Source organism: Chaetura pelagica, unplaced genomic scaffold, assembly GCF_000747805.2.
Source record: "Chaetura pelagica isolate M959 unplaced genomic scaffold, ChaPel_1.0 scaffold938, whole genome shotgun sequence".
Taxonomy (NCBI): Eukaryota; Metazoa; Chordata; class Aves; order Apodiformes; family Apodidae; genus Chaetura; species Chaetura pelagica.
Window position 1 is genome coordinate 1,020,110 of NW_009954221.1, and position 18,350 is coordinate 1,038,459.

General features: G+C 55.7%; 2 protein-coding genes across 3 annotated transcripts; one reads left to right on the forward strand and one right to left on the reverse strand.

The window, feature by feature from the left end:
* Positions 1-1,567: 1,567 nt before the first annotated feature.
* Positions 1,568-6,598, reverse strand: LOC104393920 (ES1 protein homolog, mitochondrial-like). Of its 2 annotated transcripts, none has more exons than XM_010003448.1 (4): positions 6,465-6,598; positions 4,082-4,253; positions 2,877-3,078; positions 1,568-1,760 (listed from the first exon to the last, which is right to left on the reverse strand). In XM_010003448.1, exons 1-4 carry the CDS (start codon positions 6,570-6,572, stop codon positions 1,568-1,570), a joined length of 675 nt encoding a protein of 224 aa, XP_010001750.1. In that variant the 5' UTR covers positions 6,573-6,598. The 2 variants fall into 2 exon arrangements, with proteins under 2 accessions (XP_010001750.1, XP_010001749.1); XM_010003447.1 differs by having other exon boundaries at positions 1,568-1,766; positions 2,880-3,078; positions 6,465-6,572.
* A 2,635-nt stretch (positions 6,599-9,233) lies between these two features.
* On the forward strand, positions 9,234-17,613 carry LOC104393957. The gene is made up of 9 exons (XM_010003485.1): positions 9,234-9,291; positions 10,005-10,118; positions 11,641-13,326; positions 13,907-14,006; positions 14,680-14,828; positions 14,981-15,093; positions 15,849-15,938; positions 16,835-16,957; positions 17,419-17,613. Exons 1-9 carry the CDS (start codon positions 9,234-9,236, stop codon positions 17,611-17,613), a joined length of 2,628 nt encoding a protein of 875 aa, XP_010001787.1.
* The last annotated feature ends 737 nt before the right edge of the window (positions 17,614-18,350 follow it).

An 18,350-nucleotide genomic window follows, 5' to 3' on the forward strand; every position in this document is an offset into this window, starting at 1 on the left:
GGCAGGATCTCACTGATTTTTGCACAATGTCTGTACCTTGGCAGGTGCCTCACTTTTTCTTTTTTTTTTTTTTGAGGCAGCAGAAAATAGAGGTCAGTGTTTTGCCTTTTTTGTAAGTGGATCACCTTGTGTTTGTGAGCAGTTAGCAGCTGCTGACCTGTTTACGTGTAGCAACGTGGTTGCTTGGTTGTGCTCTTCAGGTGTTGATGCTCTTTGTTTTCCATACACAGTCCCATTTCTCAGTGACACTGTTCAGATCCTTCTCTGGCTGAAAAACTGTCTAATCATTCTGGTTTGGTAAAGAGAGGCCTCAAAACCTGTGGGGTCAATCTCTGTTTCCCAGCAGGTGGAGTTTTTTGGTTTAATGTCTTGGTTTGGGCCCAGCTGCAGTGAACTCTTTATATGACATATCTGTGGGGATCAGCTTTTTATACTTACAGTGATTGTCCCTTCCCACTTTTTTAGTATGTTGTTTAAACTGCAGAAGGTGAGGCCATGGAGGGCTGCAGCTGCCCTGGCTGCTGCTCAGCTCACACCTACAGCTCTTTGCAGCAGTTACCAGTGCTGCTCCTGCGAGCTCTCTGTGTTTGCAGGAACACTCAGTGGCTGCCAAGATATTTAAAATAAAGTGTCTTATTTTAAGCCATCAGAGTTGTGGAAAGATTCCTAGAGACTGGAAAGGGCTGGAAATTGCAGCACTTTCTCTGGGATGCCTGGACCCCACCCTGGACCCCTTGTGCCTCAGAGCAGTCTGGGAGGCCCCTTCCATCAGGCACTGCTGTCACATGAGGGAAGAATTCAACCTCTTCCCACCAGACCTGGATGCCAACAGTGGTTTGATTCTGCTTCCATATTTATGCCTAAGTTTGGGTTTGGACAAATCCCAGCAAAACAAGTGGGATGTGTTGCTGGCAACTTCCTAGATTGTTTTCCCTGTGCATTGGCCAAGCAGCAGCACTAAAAGCACATCCTAATCCTGAGTAAGAAGCAACCAGTGACAGCACAACTCAGCCCAGGTATAAAGTGTCAGGTTTTATTCAGTAGCAGAACTGTGATTCTTCCCTTTGCCCCTCATCCATTTGTGATTGATTCCAGGAGATGGTGCTGAGGGACAGGGCTTGGTTGAGTTTAATGGTTGGGCCTGATGATCTCAAAGGTCTTTTGAGTCCATCTTCTGTGAGGTGGAGGGATGTGGAGAGCTTGGAAAGCCTGGCAGAGGTGCCTGTGTAAGACTTTTGGGAAGGGACCATGGTGGGAACAGGTCAGACCCAGTGGTGGCTGCCAGACCCCGGGCAGCTCCTCACCCCCCAGGGCCAGGGAGAGGGGGCCCTGTTGGGCTGTGGGTCCTGCCTCAGTGCCAGCCCCACACCTGCCCACAGCCCAGCTGCTACCAGGAAGGGGTGTCTCCTTGACAGGACACAACACTTCATGGCTCTGGAGCTCTCCCTCTTCAGCAGGGAGGCAGATCTCAGTCTGGGTTTGCCTGCTGGGGTGTGGGTGGGAGGGGAGGGACAGGACCCGAGGCTCAGTGCCTGCACTCCAGAGGAGATGGACTCGGGGGCTTTGTTCAGGCAAGCCTGAGCACCTCTTGCACCATTTTCCCAATGCCATCGTGGACCTGGTGGATGGGGGCGTTGCACATGAAGGCACTGGTGGTCACCAGCCTGTTCTGCACGTCCACGTGGATCTCGGAGACCTGCTTGTTGATGTGTTTGCAGCCGAGCTCCCTGAGGGCCTCGGCAGTGCTGGCGTAGGGCCACCTGCCGGGACAGCAGCGCTCAGCACACGCGGGGCTCACCCGGCACAGCAGCCGCAGCGCCCAAGGGGAGGGAGAGCTCGGGGGGTTGCCCAGGGAGGGGATGGTCCCTACAGAAAGCCTGCCCAGGAGGATCCACACCTTCTGTCAGAGGAGTTTCTCCGGGATTATAGAACCAGGAAAACCTCCAGATCACACTGAGTTAAAAATGGGATGTAAGGCCAGAATAAGACCTTGATGTTCCACCACGGGTGTTTCACTCTCTGCCCAGGCTCTGTGCTTAGGCTGGGATGGCTTTTTCACCAGCTTCCTCCAAGTGACATTATTTCCTAGAGCCACTGTAGTCCCTTCCCTGCCACTGGGGGGATTCAGTCACAGCTTTCCCATGGGAATAAGGACAGTTTCCCTCTCTCCTTCTCTCTCAACACTCCCAAGTCCTGTGCATCCATCCTGTTCCCACCTAGGACCTGCTCAGCTTTACGAGCCAGGTCTGGTGTCTCCTACCCTGAACCAAGGGGTGTCTGAGGTGGGTGCTGCATGTGTCAAGGAGGCAAACACAAGACTGTGTTTAAAGTATCCTAGTTTATGCCATCAGTTGTGCCAAGAAACCTGCAACACACAAAGAAGGCTGCTGGCCCAGCAGGCCCAGCCTGCTGGCAGCTCTGCCAGGTGCTTGCAGTTTCCACTGCCACCTGCCGAGCCCGCAGAGGGGCCCCAGTTGCTAAATGCTTGGCTCAGAGCCTGTCTCTGGGGGCACTAAATCCCTCTGGTCTCTCCCTGCCCCCAGGGCAGGTTCCTGCTTCCCATCCTTAATCCCAAGGGATTCCCGGCCACTTCCTCGCCTCTGGCGCCCTCCTGTGGCCAAGGGGCCGCATTACAGGGAGGTCCATTTCTAGTGTTACCAGGAGACAGAGCAGAACGTGTAAGTGACAAAAACCTCCCATGATTTAACTTCTCTGCCAAGGTTAATTTAAAAGGTGTGGATTGTGTGTTCAGAGAAGCAACATCCAGCTCCTCTCGAGGCTTGGGCTCTCCAGGCAGGGCGCTGGGAGCCCTGGGGAGCCCTGCTGCCCCTGGGGTGCTCCCGGGGGGTTGGTGTTGGTGCTCCCTGGTTACTTACTGCTCACACTCGGTGTCGTGGCCCACGGTCAGCTCACATCCCGGGAAGATTTTGGCTGCCAGCACTGGGGAAATGCAGCACAGGCCGATGGGCTTCTTGGCAGCATGGAATGCCTTCAGGACATCCTCCACCTCTTTGCAGACAATGCAGCTCTTGCCTTGGGTAGCCCAAGTACTCAGGTTTTTAGCCACTCCAAAGCCACCTGAGAGAAGAGAAGCAGGTGAGACCAGAAGATTAGTACTCCAGGGCAGGGTGTTTTCAGTTATTCCTTAGTAGGATGCTAAAATGGATTTGGTGGATGGCACCGTTTGTCCAGCAGTGCTAAAGGAATTAACAAGAGTCAAGATGAACCTCTGGAAGCTGCCTGCCAGGAGATGAGACATCAAAGCACCTTTCTTGCTTCCCTAGAGAGCTGAAGCAGAGGTGCCAGTGCCCTGCAGGGTGCTGTGCCTCACCCACGAGCTCTTTTCTGAATGATGGTGGAACGTGCTGACATGTTTTCACTTGCATCTTAATCCTTGCTCCAGGCCCAATCCCTCCCCACTGAAACCCTGGCTGTACTTTCACAACAGATGAGTTGCCAGATTGGCCACCTTCTCTGTTTGTGAGGCACCCAGGCTGTTCTCCTCATCAGGAGGCAAATGTGTTGCTGAGGGAGGGGATCCTTGTACACCCAGGAAGGAAAAGCTCAGCAGATGCTACAGAGGATGGGCTGCTATCTGCCCTCTCCTCTTTGCATCAGCTTCTGCAGGGCCATGTGCTCTGTGAGCACAAGTCCCAGCCAGCAGCCAGTGCCAGCACAGATGGCACATACACAGGTGTATAGTGAGAGGACAAGGGGCAGTGGTTTGAAGCTTAAAGAGGAGAGATTCAGGTTGGACATTAGGAAAAAGTTTTCCTGTACAGCTGGTGAGATGCTGGAACAGGTTGCCCAGGGAGGTTGTGGCTGCCCCCTCCCTGGAGGTCTTCAAGACCAGGTTGGATGAGACTTTGAGCAACCTGATCTAGTGGGAGGTGTCCCTGCCCATGCAGGGGGGTTAAAACTAGATGATCTTTAAGGCCCCTTCCAACTCAAACCATTCTGTGATTCTATAAGCTGTCCCTCCTCCCAATTTCTGCTTCCAGCTCTGCCCCTCTCCAGGCCATGACTTCCATGGTGTCTCTGAGCTGTTCCCAAACCTTTGAGCATGCTGACCCCATCCTACCTGGTATGATCAGGGCATCCAGCCCCTTGACATCCAGCTTAGCCAGGTCCTTGATGTTGCCCCTGGCTATCCTGGCACTTTCCACCAGCACGTTGCGCTTCTCCTTGGTTGGCTGTCCTTTCATGTGGTCCACCACGTGCATCTGGTCCACATCAGGAGCATAAAGCTCTGCCTGGGGAGGGAGAGGAAAGCTCTGTTATCCTTCAGGCACGTGCCCTAAGCGTGTTAAAGATCAAGAGTAGTGAATGAAAATGCTTGGGTTATTTTGCTGGTGAAGGCAGTGACCTGCAGGCTCCCCTGGGTCTGGCAGGGGCTTCAGGAAGGTCCTTGTCAGAGGGAGGAGAAAGAAAGATCTTTTGTAGCTCTGCACAGGAACGTTTGCCCTGACCTTAGACAATGAGGGTGTTGTTGGGTGAAGGCAAAGAAGCTGGCCCACACTGCCTGTGTTGGGACCTGAAGTACTGGAGAGGGAGCAGTGACTCCTTCCTAGGAAATAAAGGTGTCCCCAGAGCCACTGGTGCAGCCTTTCCTTAGAGGCTTCCATCTGTAGGTGCTGACTGCCCAGCACCTGAGGAGGGAACATGGAGGAGATGCTGAGCTCCTCTCCAAGGGCTCCAGTGATAGGACACATGGGGATAGTTCAGAGCTGCACCAGGGGAGGTTCAGACTGGACATGAGGAGGCATTTCCTTAGAGACAGTGGTCAAACCCTGGCCCAGGCTTCCTCAAGGGGTCCTGATGCCCCAGGGATGTGAGGGTCTAACAGGCATTTGGACAAGGCCCTCAGTGACAAGATTTAACTTGTTTAGAGGGCTGGACCTGCAGCAGAGTTGTAGAGCCCTTCCAGCTGAAGTCCTGGGTTCCCTGCCACCCTGAGCTACCCTACTGAGCCAATCCTCTGTTTCCCGAGGCATCGTGACCCAAAATCAGAAGGCTGGAAGGACAGCTGAGCTCCCTCCGCTGGAGGTCCCTGCTGGGAGGGATGAGCACAGGACACGCTCCCAGCCTGCCCGTTCCCGGGAATGTCAGCAGGGAAGCGAGGGCAGCAGCTCCAGGGAGGAAGAGGCAACATCCCAGGCAGGGCAGGGAGGGTCTGGGAAGCCCCGAGCCCAGCAGCGACTGCAGCTTTGGCGGCGGGGGGGGGGGGGGGCTCTGCGGCTCAGGGGCCTCCCAGTAATTCCAGGTCCCAGGAAAAGGGCTCTGCCCCACAGAGCCGAGGGAAATGTCCCTCAGGGCTTCCCTGCCCCTGTCCCGGGCTGGCAGAGGCGCTGCCGGGACCCGGGGCACCTTTTTACCCCCTTCGAGCTCAGCTCACGAGAACGTGTCCGTGTTCAGTTTTAAAAAAAAAAAAACCAAGCAAAGATGCGTTTCAAACAGCCCGGAACAACCTCAGTCTTTTCAGCTGAAGCACCAAAGTGTAGAACGGGCAGCGCAAGGCAGAAGGAGCAGAGAGAGCCCCAAGGAAAGCGGGATGCAGCGCCGGGAGGCTCAGCCCGGAGCAGCCAGGGAGCAGAGCCTTTCCAGGCTGCTGGGGCAGCTCCCGAGCCCTGCTCCGTGCTTTGCCTCCCTCCCTGCCCGGCACTTCGGCTCCTGGGGGGCTCCCCATTTCTCCAGCAGCCTGCAGGGCTCCTGGGGGGCAAATCCCTCCTGCAGGAGGGAGGCTGAAAAGCAGAGCGGGGCGAAAGGAGCCCGAGCTGGGGCGGGAGCTGCCAAGGTGCCCCTTCCCTCTGCCCCCTCCTCTCCCGGTGCCTCTTCCCTCTGTCCCTTCCTCTCCCGGTGCCCCTTCCCTCTGTCCTTCCTCTCCCAGTTCCCCTTCCCTCTGTCCTTCCTCTCCCGGTGCCTCTTCCCTCTCCCGGTGCCCCTTCCCTGTCCCCTCCTCTCCCGGTGCCCCTTCCCTGTCCCCTCCTCTCCCGGTGCCCCTTCCCTGTCCCCTCCTCTCCCGGTGCCCCTTCCCTGTCCCCTCCTCTCCCGGTGCCCCTTCCCTGTCCCCTCCTCTCCCGGTGCCCCTTCCCTGTCCCCTCCTCTCCCGGTGCCCCTTCCCTGTCCCCTCCTCTCCCGGTGCCCCTTCCCTGTCCCCTCCTCTCCCGGTGCCCCTTCCCTGTCCCCTCCTCTCCCGGTGCCCCTTCCCTGTCCCCTCCTCTCCCGGTGCCCCTTCCCTGTCCCCTCCTCTCCCGGTGCCCCTTCCCTGCCCCCTCCTCTCCCACTGCCCCTTCCCTCTGCCCCCTCCTCTCCCACTGCCCCTTCCCTGTCCCCTCCTCTCCCGGTGCCCCTTCCCTGTCCCCTCCTCTCCCGGTGCCCCTTCCCTGCCCCCTCCTCTCCCACTGCCCCTTCCCTCTGCCCCCTCCTCTCCCACTGCCCCTTCCCTGTCCCTCCCCTCCCGTTACCTCTGCCCCGTCCCTGCTGAGCTGCACCAGCACCGCAGACGCCTCGTGGATCTCGCTGCCGTCGAACACCCCGCACCCCGCCAGCACCACGGCCACCCGCTTGCCCATGCTCGGAGCAGGAGGGTTCCCCGCAGAGCCCCCAGAGCGCTGTGCCTCTGTTCACTGCCTGGAGGCTTTTATAGCCCCAGCCCTCCCCCAGGAGCAGGTGGGGCCAGGAGGGCTGGGCTGAATTTCTTACTGGCAAGAGGGTTTTATTTCCAGTACCACAGGCAGGGCATGTAAATATTTGTTTCCTCAACTGGCTGCTCCTTTGCAGATCTTCTTCCCAGCACGTTGTCTCCAAAGCCTCCCCAGCTGACATGGCTTGTTCAGCTGAGCAGCTGTGTTTTTCCTTCTCAACTGTCCATTTTCCAGCCTATTTCAGACTGAAGTGCCTCTTTGCAGGGAAGATGGTAGCAGAGGCAGCCCAGCCAGGGCAAGTATTCAAGCCAGGGCATTCCTCTCTGCTCCCTGTTTTTAAATCCTACACTGCATGGACAGTCTCAGCCTTTTAACACCCAAGATTTCCTTTTCTGACTTTAACTGTTCCTACCCTCATACCCCACTTCTCAAGAGCAGATGTTTTGCACTCACTTGTAGTTGTTTCTTGGCCTTTGGGTCCTTTCCTTTTGCCAGGAAAGTGGTACCAGGAACTGGCAGAGCCCTGACCTCTGCAGGGGCACTTGGCAGCAAGATTCACAACATGTGATGGGGAAAACTCCTTTGCCCAGGCAGAGACTTGTTCTTCCTTGTCCTTGAGATGCTCAGCCCTGAGATGATGCACCTCTCTATTTCAGCTCTGCACTGTTGAAATAACTCTTGAGGCTGTCCTGCCATTCTTCAGGGAACAAAACCACAACACACCTCGTGCAGCATAGTTGGGGAATGTTTTCCAGGGGTTATTTATAAGAAGTTTTCCTCTGGTGTCTATTGTGTTTGGAAGAGACATCTCTTAGGACTGGTGACAGCAGGCACCACGTCCTCCTCACTGCTGCCTGCTCAGGCAGGAACAAGCAGCATGTATGTGAAAAAGGACTTGCACTCCAGCTGATCTAACCCTGGCTTTTCCTTTCTGTTACTTTTATTCCACAAAACAGAAATTAAACTGGAAACCCCCCAAAGCCTTGGCACTGTGGTTTGTTCTGGTAGTCAGGGCATTCTGGCTGTGGTTTAGAGATGCATTGTTTCCTCTTGCATGGAAAAAGAGCTGAATCATGCTGCAACCTGAGCAGGTGGCATCTTCCTCCTTCACCTGGTTAGAGAGCAGTCCAGTTAATGATGGAATGAAGGCAGCTGAGGGTCCAAACAAGCTTGCTGCAGAGCACTTCCTTCAGCTCTCACTGCCTGTTGCAAGCAGGGGGAGCAGGTTCTCCTTATATCCCCTTATAATCCCAATTACACCCCCTGATATTCCTGGGTAGGTGTAAGGGGACAAACCTGGTTTATTCCAGTGCTTGTTTCCTCATGTAATAAGGCCTCTCTCAACAGACATGTTCAACCTAGAGATCTATTTGAAATAAACATATTCTTGACAAATACCACATTTCAGCTGAGATACCCCACCCTGGAAGGCAGTGCCTGCAGCCCCTTATTCCATGAGTCACAGGGTAACACAGAGCAGGGGCTGTGGGGCCTCTGCAGAGCCATCCTGGAGCAGCCCAGTGTGGCAGTGTGAAGCCCTTTCCACTGCTCTGCATCTTCTCTGACCTCTGGGGAGGCTGAGGCTGGAATATTCCTTCATGGGAACAGCTCCTGCCCTGCTGCAGTGCACACAAACAGAACGATGGGGGAACCTACAGAAGAGCAGGCAGGTCTTGCCCCTGTTCCCATCAAAGCCCCGTTAGCTCTCACAGAACAGTTCTCTGCCCAATTCCCACTTGATGTGTGACCCAACCTGATCCCAAGGCCAGTGTCCACTGCTCCCTGCAGCCCCTCCTGCTCTGGGAAGGGCCATTGTGCCCTGACCATGTGTTCCCAACGGGAAGCAGCAGGAAGCTGTGAATGAGTCCTTCACATCACCTTTGGGGTACAGCAGCCATCCTGGCAAGGACTGGCACCCACCTCCTGCTTATGAAGTTCCCCTGGGAGGCAGGAAGGCCCCTCTGGGTGCTGGGCTGCAGCCTCCATGTCTGCATGGACATCTCACTCATGAGAACCACTCGGCAGGAGCTCCCTGGGAGCTGGGATGGATGGATCTGGAGCGACACAAGGACAGAAGTCACCTTTGAGGGGATGGCACTGAACCTGCCCCGGGCTTGCCCAGCTCAGGATGGTGCTGCCAGGCATTCAGAGCTGTGACAGGGACAAACAGCAGGACCGTGCCCAGTGTTGGGAGAAATAACCAGTCCCCAGGGGAGCTCCCGGGCTTGCAGAGCACTTGTTTGCTCCAGCAGGATGGATGCTTTTAAAAAAAAACAACACAACACCTGAATAATTTTAACCAGTGTGATTTCCTCCCTGGCAGCAGCAAAAAAAAAAAAAAAAGGCAGTAACAGCAATAAATCCTCATCGTTATTTTTTCAAGTGTCTTTTGTACCAAGGGTTAACCAGCAGCCCCGGGGGGAGGTCCCGGGACCCGCTGACTCACGGGCTTCGCAGAGAGCAGCGCTCACAGGGGATGTTTATAGGGAAAAGGGGTGGAGAGGAGGCAGGAAGGGCGGCCGGTGGAGCTGCTTTGGTTATAAAGAGCTAGGGAGGCCGGCGGGGCAGCAGTTGAGCCGAGCTCCGGCCATGGCAGGCGGGAGGGCTGAGCCGCGTCCCTGCTCCGCGCTCCTGGGCTTGGCCGCAGGTAGGGACCCGCTTCTGGGCTGGGGAGTGGGCTTGGCACTGGTTCCCGTGGGCAAACCCTCCCTCTTGGTTTGTTTTTTTTTTTACAAACGGGCGCTAAGGAGTCTGTTGGGCGTGAATCTCTGGGATGCGGATCCCGGTGCCTCCTCCCAGCAGCTCCCAGTTTGGTTCGGCTTCCCAGCGCTGGCCCAGGGGCCGTCCTGGGTGGGAAGCGATTCAAAACTCTCTGGTAGTCCTTTTCATAAATGCTCTCGGTTTAGATGTGCTTTCCTAGCCTCCTGCTCCAGCCCTTTCCCTGCAGCTCTGCTTGCTGAGCTCCCTCCCTCCCCCCGGCCCCTCTGCTGGTTCCTGGGGAGCCCCTGCTGGTCCCCAGGGCTTTCCGTGGGCACAAGGTGCTGTGACCCTCTGCTGCTCTGCCTGCCTCCTGTGCCCCTGGACTCGGAGAGCTGGGGTTTGTGTTCCTCTGACAACGGGGAGCACTCTCAAACATGATTAAGTTCAAGTTTCTTAAAACTAGGCAAGCAGAAAGAGCTGAGACCTTGGGCACAAACCAAGCTGCCACACACTTCCAGCTCCTTACATCTCATTCTTTTCACATCTTCTACTGCTATTTATTTATTTTTATTTTTCCTGTATTCCCTGCTCTTGCCACTCTGGTTCTTTCCTGCTTTTCTGAGCAATGTTTACAAGCTCTTCCCTTTTTTCCACCCCCAGGATCCCTCCTGCTGGCAGTGCATTTCTACAGCTTGCCCAGAGCCACCCCTCTCATCCCCAGCACAGCTCTAGGAGTCCTGCTCTTGATTTTATCAGCTCTTTTGGCCTATGCAGGTAAGACTCAGGGGATGGCCAGCTCCAAGGCCTCCCCCTTCTGCAGCTCTGCATGAATTTGTTCTCCAGGTTTATACAAACCTTGGCAGCCAGACCCCTGAGCCACCCTCCTGGAGGAGCAGCTCCTCAGTTTTCCCAGCATAGGCTACCAAAGCCATCAGTGTTGGTTTTGAACAAGTGCTTTAGCAGGATCTCTGAGGTTTCACAGGGTTTTAACAGTTCCCAGGCTTTCTGAGAGAACTTTAGGCACCCAAGGATTGAAATGTCAGTGTGAGACACACATTGTCAGTGAATGCCAAGAGACATATTCATCTGAGAGACAAACTCACTGGCTGTAACAAGGTCCACACTTTTTAGAATGAATGCTGAGTTCTTCCTCCTTTATAGCTTTGAATGATGAGGATGTGAAAATCCAAGATTGGATGCTGGTTTTTTTCCCTCTACAAAGCAGAGAGCCTGGGAGAGACACAACATCTTTTGACCTGTAAAACATAGGACCACCTCTTCTCCCAGTCCGTGGTGGCACAAAGCACCAGCAGAAAGCACTTAGAAGTGGCTGTTTTGATGGGACCATCTGGAATGGACCACTGGGCAGGTGATGTTTCACTGCTGGTGGGAATCAACAGCCTCCTGGTGTGGTTGCAGTCCCCTGTAACCTGGGGCCTCGTTCAGCAGAGCTCTTCCTTCCCCTCCCAGCTTGAGTCTGGCTCAAAGCTGCACCAGTTTGAGGCAGGAGGGAAGCCCAGGTCCCTTGCAAGGAAGGGAGCTTCCTGCCCTGCCTGTGCTGGTCAGTGTCCCTCCATCGTGAGGGAGGAAAGTGTAGCAGGAAAAATAAGGCACTTGGTGATACTGCTGGGGGTAGCAGGTGGGTTCCATTCCACTTGAAGTGTTTTAAATCAAGGTCTCTGTCATTTTGAGGACCAGGATACCAACCAGGGTAGTTCTTGAGAGGAAGGAGTTTTGTGATTCTGAGAAGGCCCAATTATTTATGTGACAGAGCCCTGGGCCAGGCTGCCCAGGGAGGCTGTGGAGTCTCCTTCACTGGAGACATTCAAAACCCACCTGGACACGTTCCTGTGTGATGTGCTCTAGGTGACTCTGCTCTGGCAGGGGGGTTGGACTGGATGATCTTTTGAGGTCCCTTCCAACCCCTAAGATTCTATGATTCTATGATCCAGCAGGTTGTGTGACACCTGTGGAGCTGGCAGCTTCCAGCAGGAGCACAACAAACCACCAGGCAACCCAAAAGGAAGAGGTGTCAGGACTTCGTTTTCATTAGTCTGTTGTGGTCTCGTGTTTGAGCCTTGTAGGCACCAGGAGGGAGGTGGGACAGTGCCATGGTGCATGGCATGGTGCATGGCATGGTGCAGACCTGCTGGGGCTCCTGCAGCTCTGTCAGCAGGCCCCGTGCAGCTCCATGGGGGTCGTGCCCCACCACACCATGTGCCTGTCACGCAGCTGCCTCCCCTAACCACCACTTCCCATACCCTGCTGCCTCTAACCCCCAGCCCTGTCTCCACAGGGGTGTGGAGGAGCCCACGGAGAGCCCCCCTGCTGCTGTCCCTCTGCCTGACCGTCTCGGTGCTCTGGTGTGGCTACGGACTCATCCTCATCCTGGGAGGGCAGGAAGTGCTGAAGGACGTTGATGATTTCCGCAGTGCCTGGGTGCCTGGCCTGGCCACGTTCACTGTGGCACTGCTCAGCATCTCCGTGGTGGGCTTCCTGTGCAGGGAGGTCCTCCTGGCTGTGATTGCTTCTGCCCTCTCGCTCGCCAGTGCTCACGAGGTCGCCCTGCATTATGGCACAGCTTTTGGTTCCTCTGCTGTGGCCTGCAATTACATGGTTGTCTGCTTGGCTGGCGCTTATTTTGGTGTGGGGAGGATTCTTTACTTCCTAACTAAAGAGAAAATTGCCCTCCCTGGCACAGACCTGGCCAAGAAGAAGACCCACGAGCAGAGCCAGCCCAGCAGTGGCAGTGGGAACCCCTTTGCAGCCACAGGGCTGATCCTGAACATGCTGTCTGCCAGTGTCTTTGGCTGCAGGCTGCTGGGGGTCACCCCCAAGCTGTTTGTGGGCCAGGTGCCCTGGCTGTGGGCAGCTGGGCTCTACCAGCTGGGCATCTGTGTCCTGTCCTACCGGGCAATGGATGTGCTGGGGGCCACCTTCTTTGGTTTCACCTCCATCCTGAAATTTGCTGGAGGCTACTGCCTTCTCTACCCCCTCTGGCAGCCGGAGGAGCCATCTTTTCCTACTCCACTCCTGGTGGTTTTCTCAGTTCTTTTTGTGGTCCTGGCCCTCTTCCTCAGCCTCAGGAGCCCCTTGGATGGCCTGTACCTGCTGTTCTATGTGGCCTCCTGCGCTGCCTTAGCCTGCAGCCCCAAGGGGTTTTTTGAAGGTGGCCCCCAAGGTGTGGACGTGGCCATCTTTGTGGCCTCAGCCCTGATGTCTCTGATTCACCTGTACAATGGCAGAGCAGGTGCCCAGATCCCCACAGGGCAGGCTGCTGCCAAGGCCCTCCTGGCTCGCAGCAGCTTCCTGAAGCTCCGGGAGGGCTCGGACCTCCACGCTCCCTACCTGGGCTATTCCAAGTATGCAGATGCAGAAGTCCTGGGCTACGCCTGCAGTGTCCTGGCCTCCTTTGCCATCACAGTGCCAGGGGACCCCCAGACACCCCTTGCCACTGTTGTCATTCCATGGGTGGTGGTGGCTGGTGGGATCCTTCAGCTCCTGAGCGGCTCGGTGGCCTTTGCTCGGGGTAAGACCTTGGAGAGCAGTGCCTTCATTCTCTACGCTGTCATGTGGATCATCTGGGGCCTGGCAAGATATGGTGGCCTCTATGGCACTGCCAGGAGCTTCCACGCAGCTGTAGGCATCGTTGCCTTCATGCTCTTCAACGGCTTCATTGTCTTCTGCACCCTCTTCTTAAACACCGCCTGGTTCTTTTACTCCCTCACTTTCTTCCTGGTGGCTGCCAGCTTCCTACTGGACACCCTCCATGCCCTCCCAGCTGGCTATGACCTTGCTGCCACCCTCATCTTTGGTCTGGTCAGCTTCTACTGCTTCCTGTCTGCCCTTTGCAGCAGCACCTTGGAGGGCTCCTGCCTGCCCATGGGGAGGCCCCTGGTGCAGCTCAGCGGGGTGGGGGCAGCAGGGACCAGGTGCCCTCACCTGCCTGCCAGGAAAGCTTCTTCAGTCAAGAGAATTGCAGGTAAGGGAAGTGCACAGGCTGTGGTGTGTGAGAGTGGGGGGGCTAAATTCTGGGAGGTTTTGTAGCGAAACCTTATAAAAAAACCCCATTTTTCCAACCCAGGTGTGGAAACCATGATACTCTGGTGGTATTTTGATGAAGTGGGCCAAGTTACAAGAGTCATTAGAAGCTAAATATGGGGTAAAGGGGACCAGTTCCTTGTCAGGAGCTGGGTTCAGCAGTGAATTTGCTGCTGTCTGTCCTGTATCATACCCCTGTCTGAGATCCATGAGTCCTCCAGGCTGGGGCCACCACTGCAAGCTTTGTGCAGAGGGAGCAGGGCAAGTGCAGCGTCCTGGCTCCCTCCACAGGGCTGCGTGGCTCCTGGCCCTGATGAACGTGGCCCAGAACTCCCCTACATGCCAGATCTCCTCTGGGATGAATGCCTTGAAGTGCACTGTCAGAGGAGATGCTTTGTTCCTCGGGCAGAGGGGGGGAGGAGGGCACCGAGTTGTCTGTTTTGCCTGGGCCAGCTCTGCTGGGCTCTGCAGCCCCTCGCTTGGAGTCACTCAAGGGCTCTGCCCTGTTCACGTGCCAACAGACATCCTGAAGAATGGAGGGACCTGTGGCATCCCCACGGACACTGTGTACGTGCTGGTGGCAGCCTGCAGCCGGCCCGACGCTGTGGAGAAGGCTCACCAGTGAGTAGCTGCCCTCCTGCCCCAGCCAGGGCTTCTGGGCTGCTCCACAGAAGTCTCTAGGACTTAGAGCTGCTGCTGAGCACTGGCCGGAGCAGCCATGGGGAGCAGAGAGACACAGCTTGGCTTTCATGGGCACAGCAAGGCAGTGAGCCTGGGGGAGGAGATCTGCATAAGGAGAGGTGACAGCTGAGCTGCAGTTGTCTCCTGTGACAGTGAAGGCTCCTGGGGGGTGATGGAGCCAGGTTGCTTGGGTACCACAAAGAAACCCAAACAAGTGACAAATGGGACAGGGGATCGTTGTACGTATTTGGAGGTGCCTGTTGCCACAACCAACCCCTCTCATGTTCAACACAAGCTTCAGCTTGCACTTCTGTGAGCAGCTGGGACCCCTCATACTGGTGGGGCTTCCTTGAAACCGGGGCAGCTGGGACTTCATCACATCACTGAGCAGGAAGCTAAAACCTTGGGTTGGGGTTGGCTTCCCTGGGTGGGAATAGTCCTTAATGTCCCTACCTGCCACTGGACAGTCCTACTGCTACTGCAGACTGGTGGCCTGGGGCAGAGCCTACACACCTTGTCTCAACTCTGCCCCATGCCAACACAGATTTCCCCTTTCAGCTTGAAAATAAATCCCTCTCCTGCTTCCAGGCTCATTTTTCCTGCTTCTTTCCAGCTCCAAGCGCCAGGCTCAGGATCGCCCCATGTCACTCTGGATTTCTAGCCTAAAGCAACTGGAACCTGCAAAGCATTTGTTCAGTCCCCTTCTCTGGGACTTCATGGAGGCTGCCTGGCCATCTCCTATCAGCTTGGTGGTTCCCAGAGGTGAGGATGGGCTCTTGCTGCCAAGCTCTCTGGAGAGCTTTGAAGCTCCAACTTCACCTCCCACACCCCTGCAACACCCCAAGCTCTGTGGGAATATTTCAGGTGAGGCTGTTGTGTCCAGACTGATGTACATGTCACTCTTCCTGGTGCAGGTGAATGGGTGGACTTCCTGGGGATGAAGGACTCAGCTCGGTACGTGGGCACCCAGCAGAGCGTTGCCATCCGCGTCCCCGACTGCTCCGTCACCACACACCTCATCGACCTGGTGAGCAGCCTCCCCCAGCAGGGCTGCCCACCAGAGCTGCCCATTCCACTGCCTCCTGGCCACCCAGGGCCTCTGGCCTGCAGAGGGGAGAAGGACAGGGAGAGGCTGGAACACTCCATCAGCCGCCTTGGCATGTCACCTCTCCTCCCCGTGTCCTTCTCGCCATGAAGGGAGGATCCCAGAGTGTCCTGATGGGTTTGGGGAGGGAGAAGTGCTGCAATGAGTGACTCCTGCAAGAGAAGTGCCATGGAGAAGGGGTGGGCCGTTCAGGCAGCTGGTACCTGATTTTATTGCAGAAAAGGGGGCACAAGGAATAACCAGCAGATCAGAAAGCCAGAAAAGACGTAATGAACAGAGACTTGGTCTGGTTTCCCACGTGCAACACTTCTGAGGGCAGAACAACTTCAGAAGGTCCAAAATGATCCTGTGATTCTGTGAAAATGTGGCCAGAGGGTCTGTGGTACCCTGTGTGGCCTGCTCATTTCCAGGACACATATCACAGGGCTTTGGCAGTTGCTGTTGCTGGAAAATGGAATGTTCTTTCCTGATCCACACCAGCAAACCCCAGTTCAGAAGGGGGTTAGTCACCCCAGATCAGGTGCAGATCAGGTGGGACTGCAGTTGCCTAAGAAGGGTGTCTGAGCCTGGGTGGCTTTAGAGTCACAGAAATTCACAAGTGAAGTTCAGAGCTCAGATCATCTGTTCCATGCAGCAAAACCAGCTGAGAGCTTTTGTTCCCCTTCTCCTGTCCCCAGGTTGGCCCCATTGCTGTCACATCCGCCAACCCGACGGGAGAGGCAGACACCACACACCACAACCAGGTGTATGCCAAGCTGGGGGACAAGGTAACTGGGGCTCTGCCTTTTCATCCTGCTGGTCCCAGGAGAGGTGGGGAGGGCAGAATGCAACCCCTTGGTTTCCAGCAGGCAAATCCATGGATGGTATCAAGAGCCTGGGAAAGCACCTTGGTAAAAACAAGCATCTCGTGGACACTCCTCATGTTGGTGTCACAGTGAAGGGACCAGGGTAAAATACAGAACTTGGAGGGAAACCAAAACTCTTCTGATTTATACCATATAGTTAGAGCTTGGCCATGTGAGTCAGTTCATCTTCCAACACAGCATGATATGAGCAACAAAAAAGTGCTTCTTTGCCTCTCAGCAGCAGTAAAACCACTGACCCCTGGACACACCAGGGCTCCAGCTGGCTCTGAGCTGCCAGAGCACAGGGGATTCCCATCTGAAGCTTAAGCTGGTCTAAAACTGGGGCCAAAGTTCTAGAATATGCCTGGCTCTCTGAACTATCACACCTTCTGGCAGTGCAGTGCCATGGCCATGCTGTCCTCCACTTCCCTGCTCTGTCCCAGGTGTCCTCCATCTGGTCCTTTCAGGGCAGCTTGGGTGAGGGCAGTTTTCAGCACGAGGTGCTATAAAGCTTCCACCTCTGACTCCTCAGAAACCTGGTTTTCTACACATCTGCTTTATGGGTGGGACTTCTGCAAAGCTCCCCAGGTGCTGTGAACCTGCCTTTGTAGGACTGGCAACCCCCACCCCAAAGAGCTCCCTCTCTTTTTGCTTTCATGAATTTCATTCACCACGTTCAGCCCTTGGTGTCAATGCAGAGAGGCAGGAGGGAGCAGAGTTGCCTTTGATAATAACTACCTGCTGCTGAGGGGGGGAACTGCCCCCCCTCTTCCCAAGTGCCTGAGGGGACCTGGGTGTGAACATGTGTTGCTCTTCAGGTGGATGCAGTTCTTTGTGATGGGCCTTCTCCAGAGATCATTGCCTCCACCGTGGTGGACTGCACCAAAATTGACAGTGGGCACATCGGGTTCTTCAGAGTTGGCATCATCCCCAAGTCTCAGGTAAATGCATCTTGGTTTTATTCCTGCTCCCTTTCTCCAACTCCAGTAAGTGGGTTGCAGATGGAGGGGTTTCCTAGTCCCACAAGGAGGTGAAGAAATCTGTGATAGCCTGAGGGGTTGTCCCAGGGTGGTGTGGAAGAGCAGAACGACAGAGCTCTGTGAACCTGTGTCCTGGTGGTCCTGCCTGGTCCTGGCCCTGCCTCTGGAGCACCTTCCCCAAGCTGTGCTGAGCACAGAGACTGATGTGGTTATGGGAAGAGCTCTGAGACCCGAGGTCACGGACCTCTGTGGGGCTGGCTCTGCATTTACACCTCTGAGCAGACAGAAGAGCTTGGTGTGACCCCAAGGCTGAGCCCAGAAGCAGCTTGCAAGGGAACAGGGCATTGCTGCAATAGCTGGAGGAGATCCTGGTGCTGCCCCTGAATCACAAACCCACTCACAGCTGCATTTACTAATTCCAGGTGCTGCAGATACTGGAGCAGGTGCAGAAGAAGCACACGGTGGTTCCTAACAGTGGCACCTGCACCACAAAAGGCCAGGAAGAAGATGGGAATCATGGCCATGCTGTGCAGAATGGGGTGGGCAGGGCTGCCCCAGGGGGGGCTGTGCCAGGACAGTCCCCCCAGGGGGGCCACCAGAACCACACTCGCCTCTGACCCTGCACCTCACAGTGACCTGCTCACCTGGGGGGCTGGACAATGACTTACAGGTCACGCTGGGGAATGGGAGAGGTCTCCCAGCTGCAGGGGTGACTTCTTCATCTTTCTATGGATACTGCTACACTATCCCCGTGCAGAGCTGACTCACAAACCACAGTCACCCAGAGGGAAAACCTTCACCGAGGGGGGGCTGGCATCTCCCACTGCAGACCAGGTGTGGCAGGAGGTGACAGCCCGGCCTCAGCAACAGCTTCACCCCTCTTGCTGGGAGCTCGTACCTGCAGGCTGGGCCACAGAGCAAGGGGAAGTGTTTCATCATCACACGTTGAGGGGAAAAACACTGCATGACCCTTGAGGTGGGAGCAGGGCAGAGGTTGGGGTGCTGTGCTGGTGCAGCTGGGGCTGCCTGCTGTGTCTGCTCCACGGGGAGCCCACACAACCTAAGCCTAAAAAGAAAAGCCATCATCTGAGGTGCCAATTTCTGTATTTTACTGCCAGTGTCAGGGTGGAATTCTGATTTTGATGACTCCTTAGAGAGCATTAAGATGCTCTGCAGCATCTCCCCCAGTTGTGGCACAGGGGGGAGCTTGCTGGCCAGGAGGAGGTGAAAAGCAGCTTCAGACCAAGGTGAGGAGCTTTCCTTGGCAAAGACTCCCTGGCTGTGCAGCAAGGGGCTTGTTCAGCCTCTGAAAACTGCTGATCTCATTCTTACCTGACCCGGGTGCAAGGTGCTG

Bases quoted from the DNA above. Each gene is read 5' to 3' on its own strand.
- LOC104393920 (XM_010003447.1), bottom strand. From the start codon at position 6,572: ATGGGCAAGCGGGTGGCCGTGGTGCTGGCGGGGTGCGGGGTGTTCGAC. The intron at 3,079-4,081 runs GTAGGATGGGGT...CTCTTCTCTCAG, and splicing joins GGATGCCCTGATCATACCAG to GTGGCTTTGGAGTGGCTAAA. The intron at 1,767-2,879 runs GCAGTAAGTAAC...GCGCTGCTGTCC, and splicing joins GGCCACGACACCGAGTGTGA to CGGCAGGTGGCCCTACGCCA.
- LOC104393957 (XM_010003485.1), top strand. From the start codon at position 9,234: ATGGCAGGCGGGAGGGCTGAGCCGCGTCCCTGCTCCGCGCTCCTGGGC. The intron at 9,292-10,004 runs GTAGGGACCCGC...TTCCACCCCCAG, and splicing joins GCTCCTGGGCTTGGCCGCAG to GATCCCTCCTGCTGGCAGTG. The intron at 15,094-15,848 runs GTGAGCAGCCTC...TCCTGTCCCCAG, and splicing joins CCACACACCTCATCGACCTG to GTTGGCCCCATTGCTGTCAC.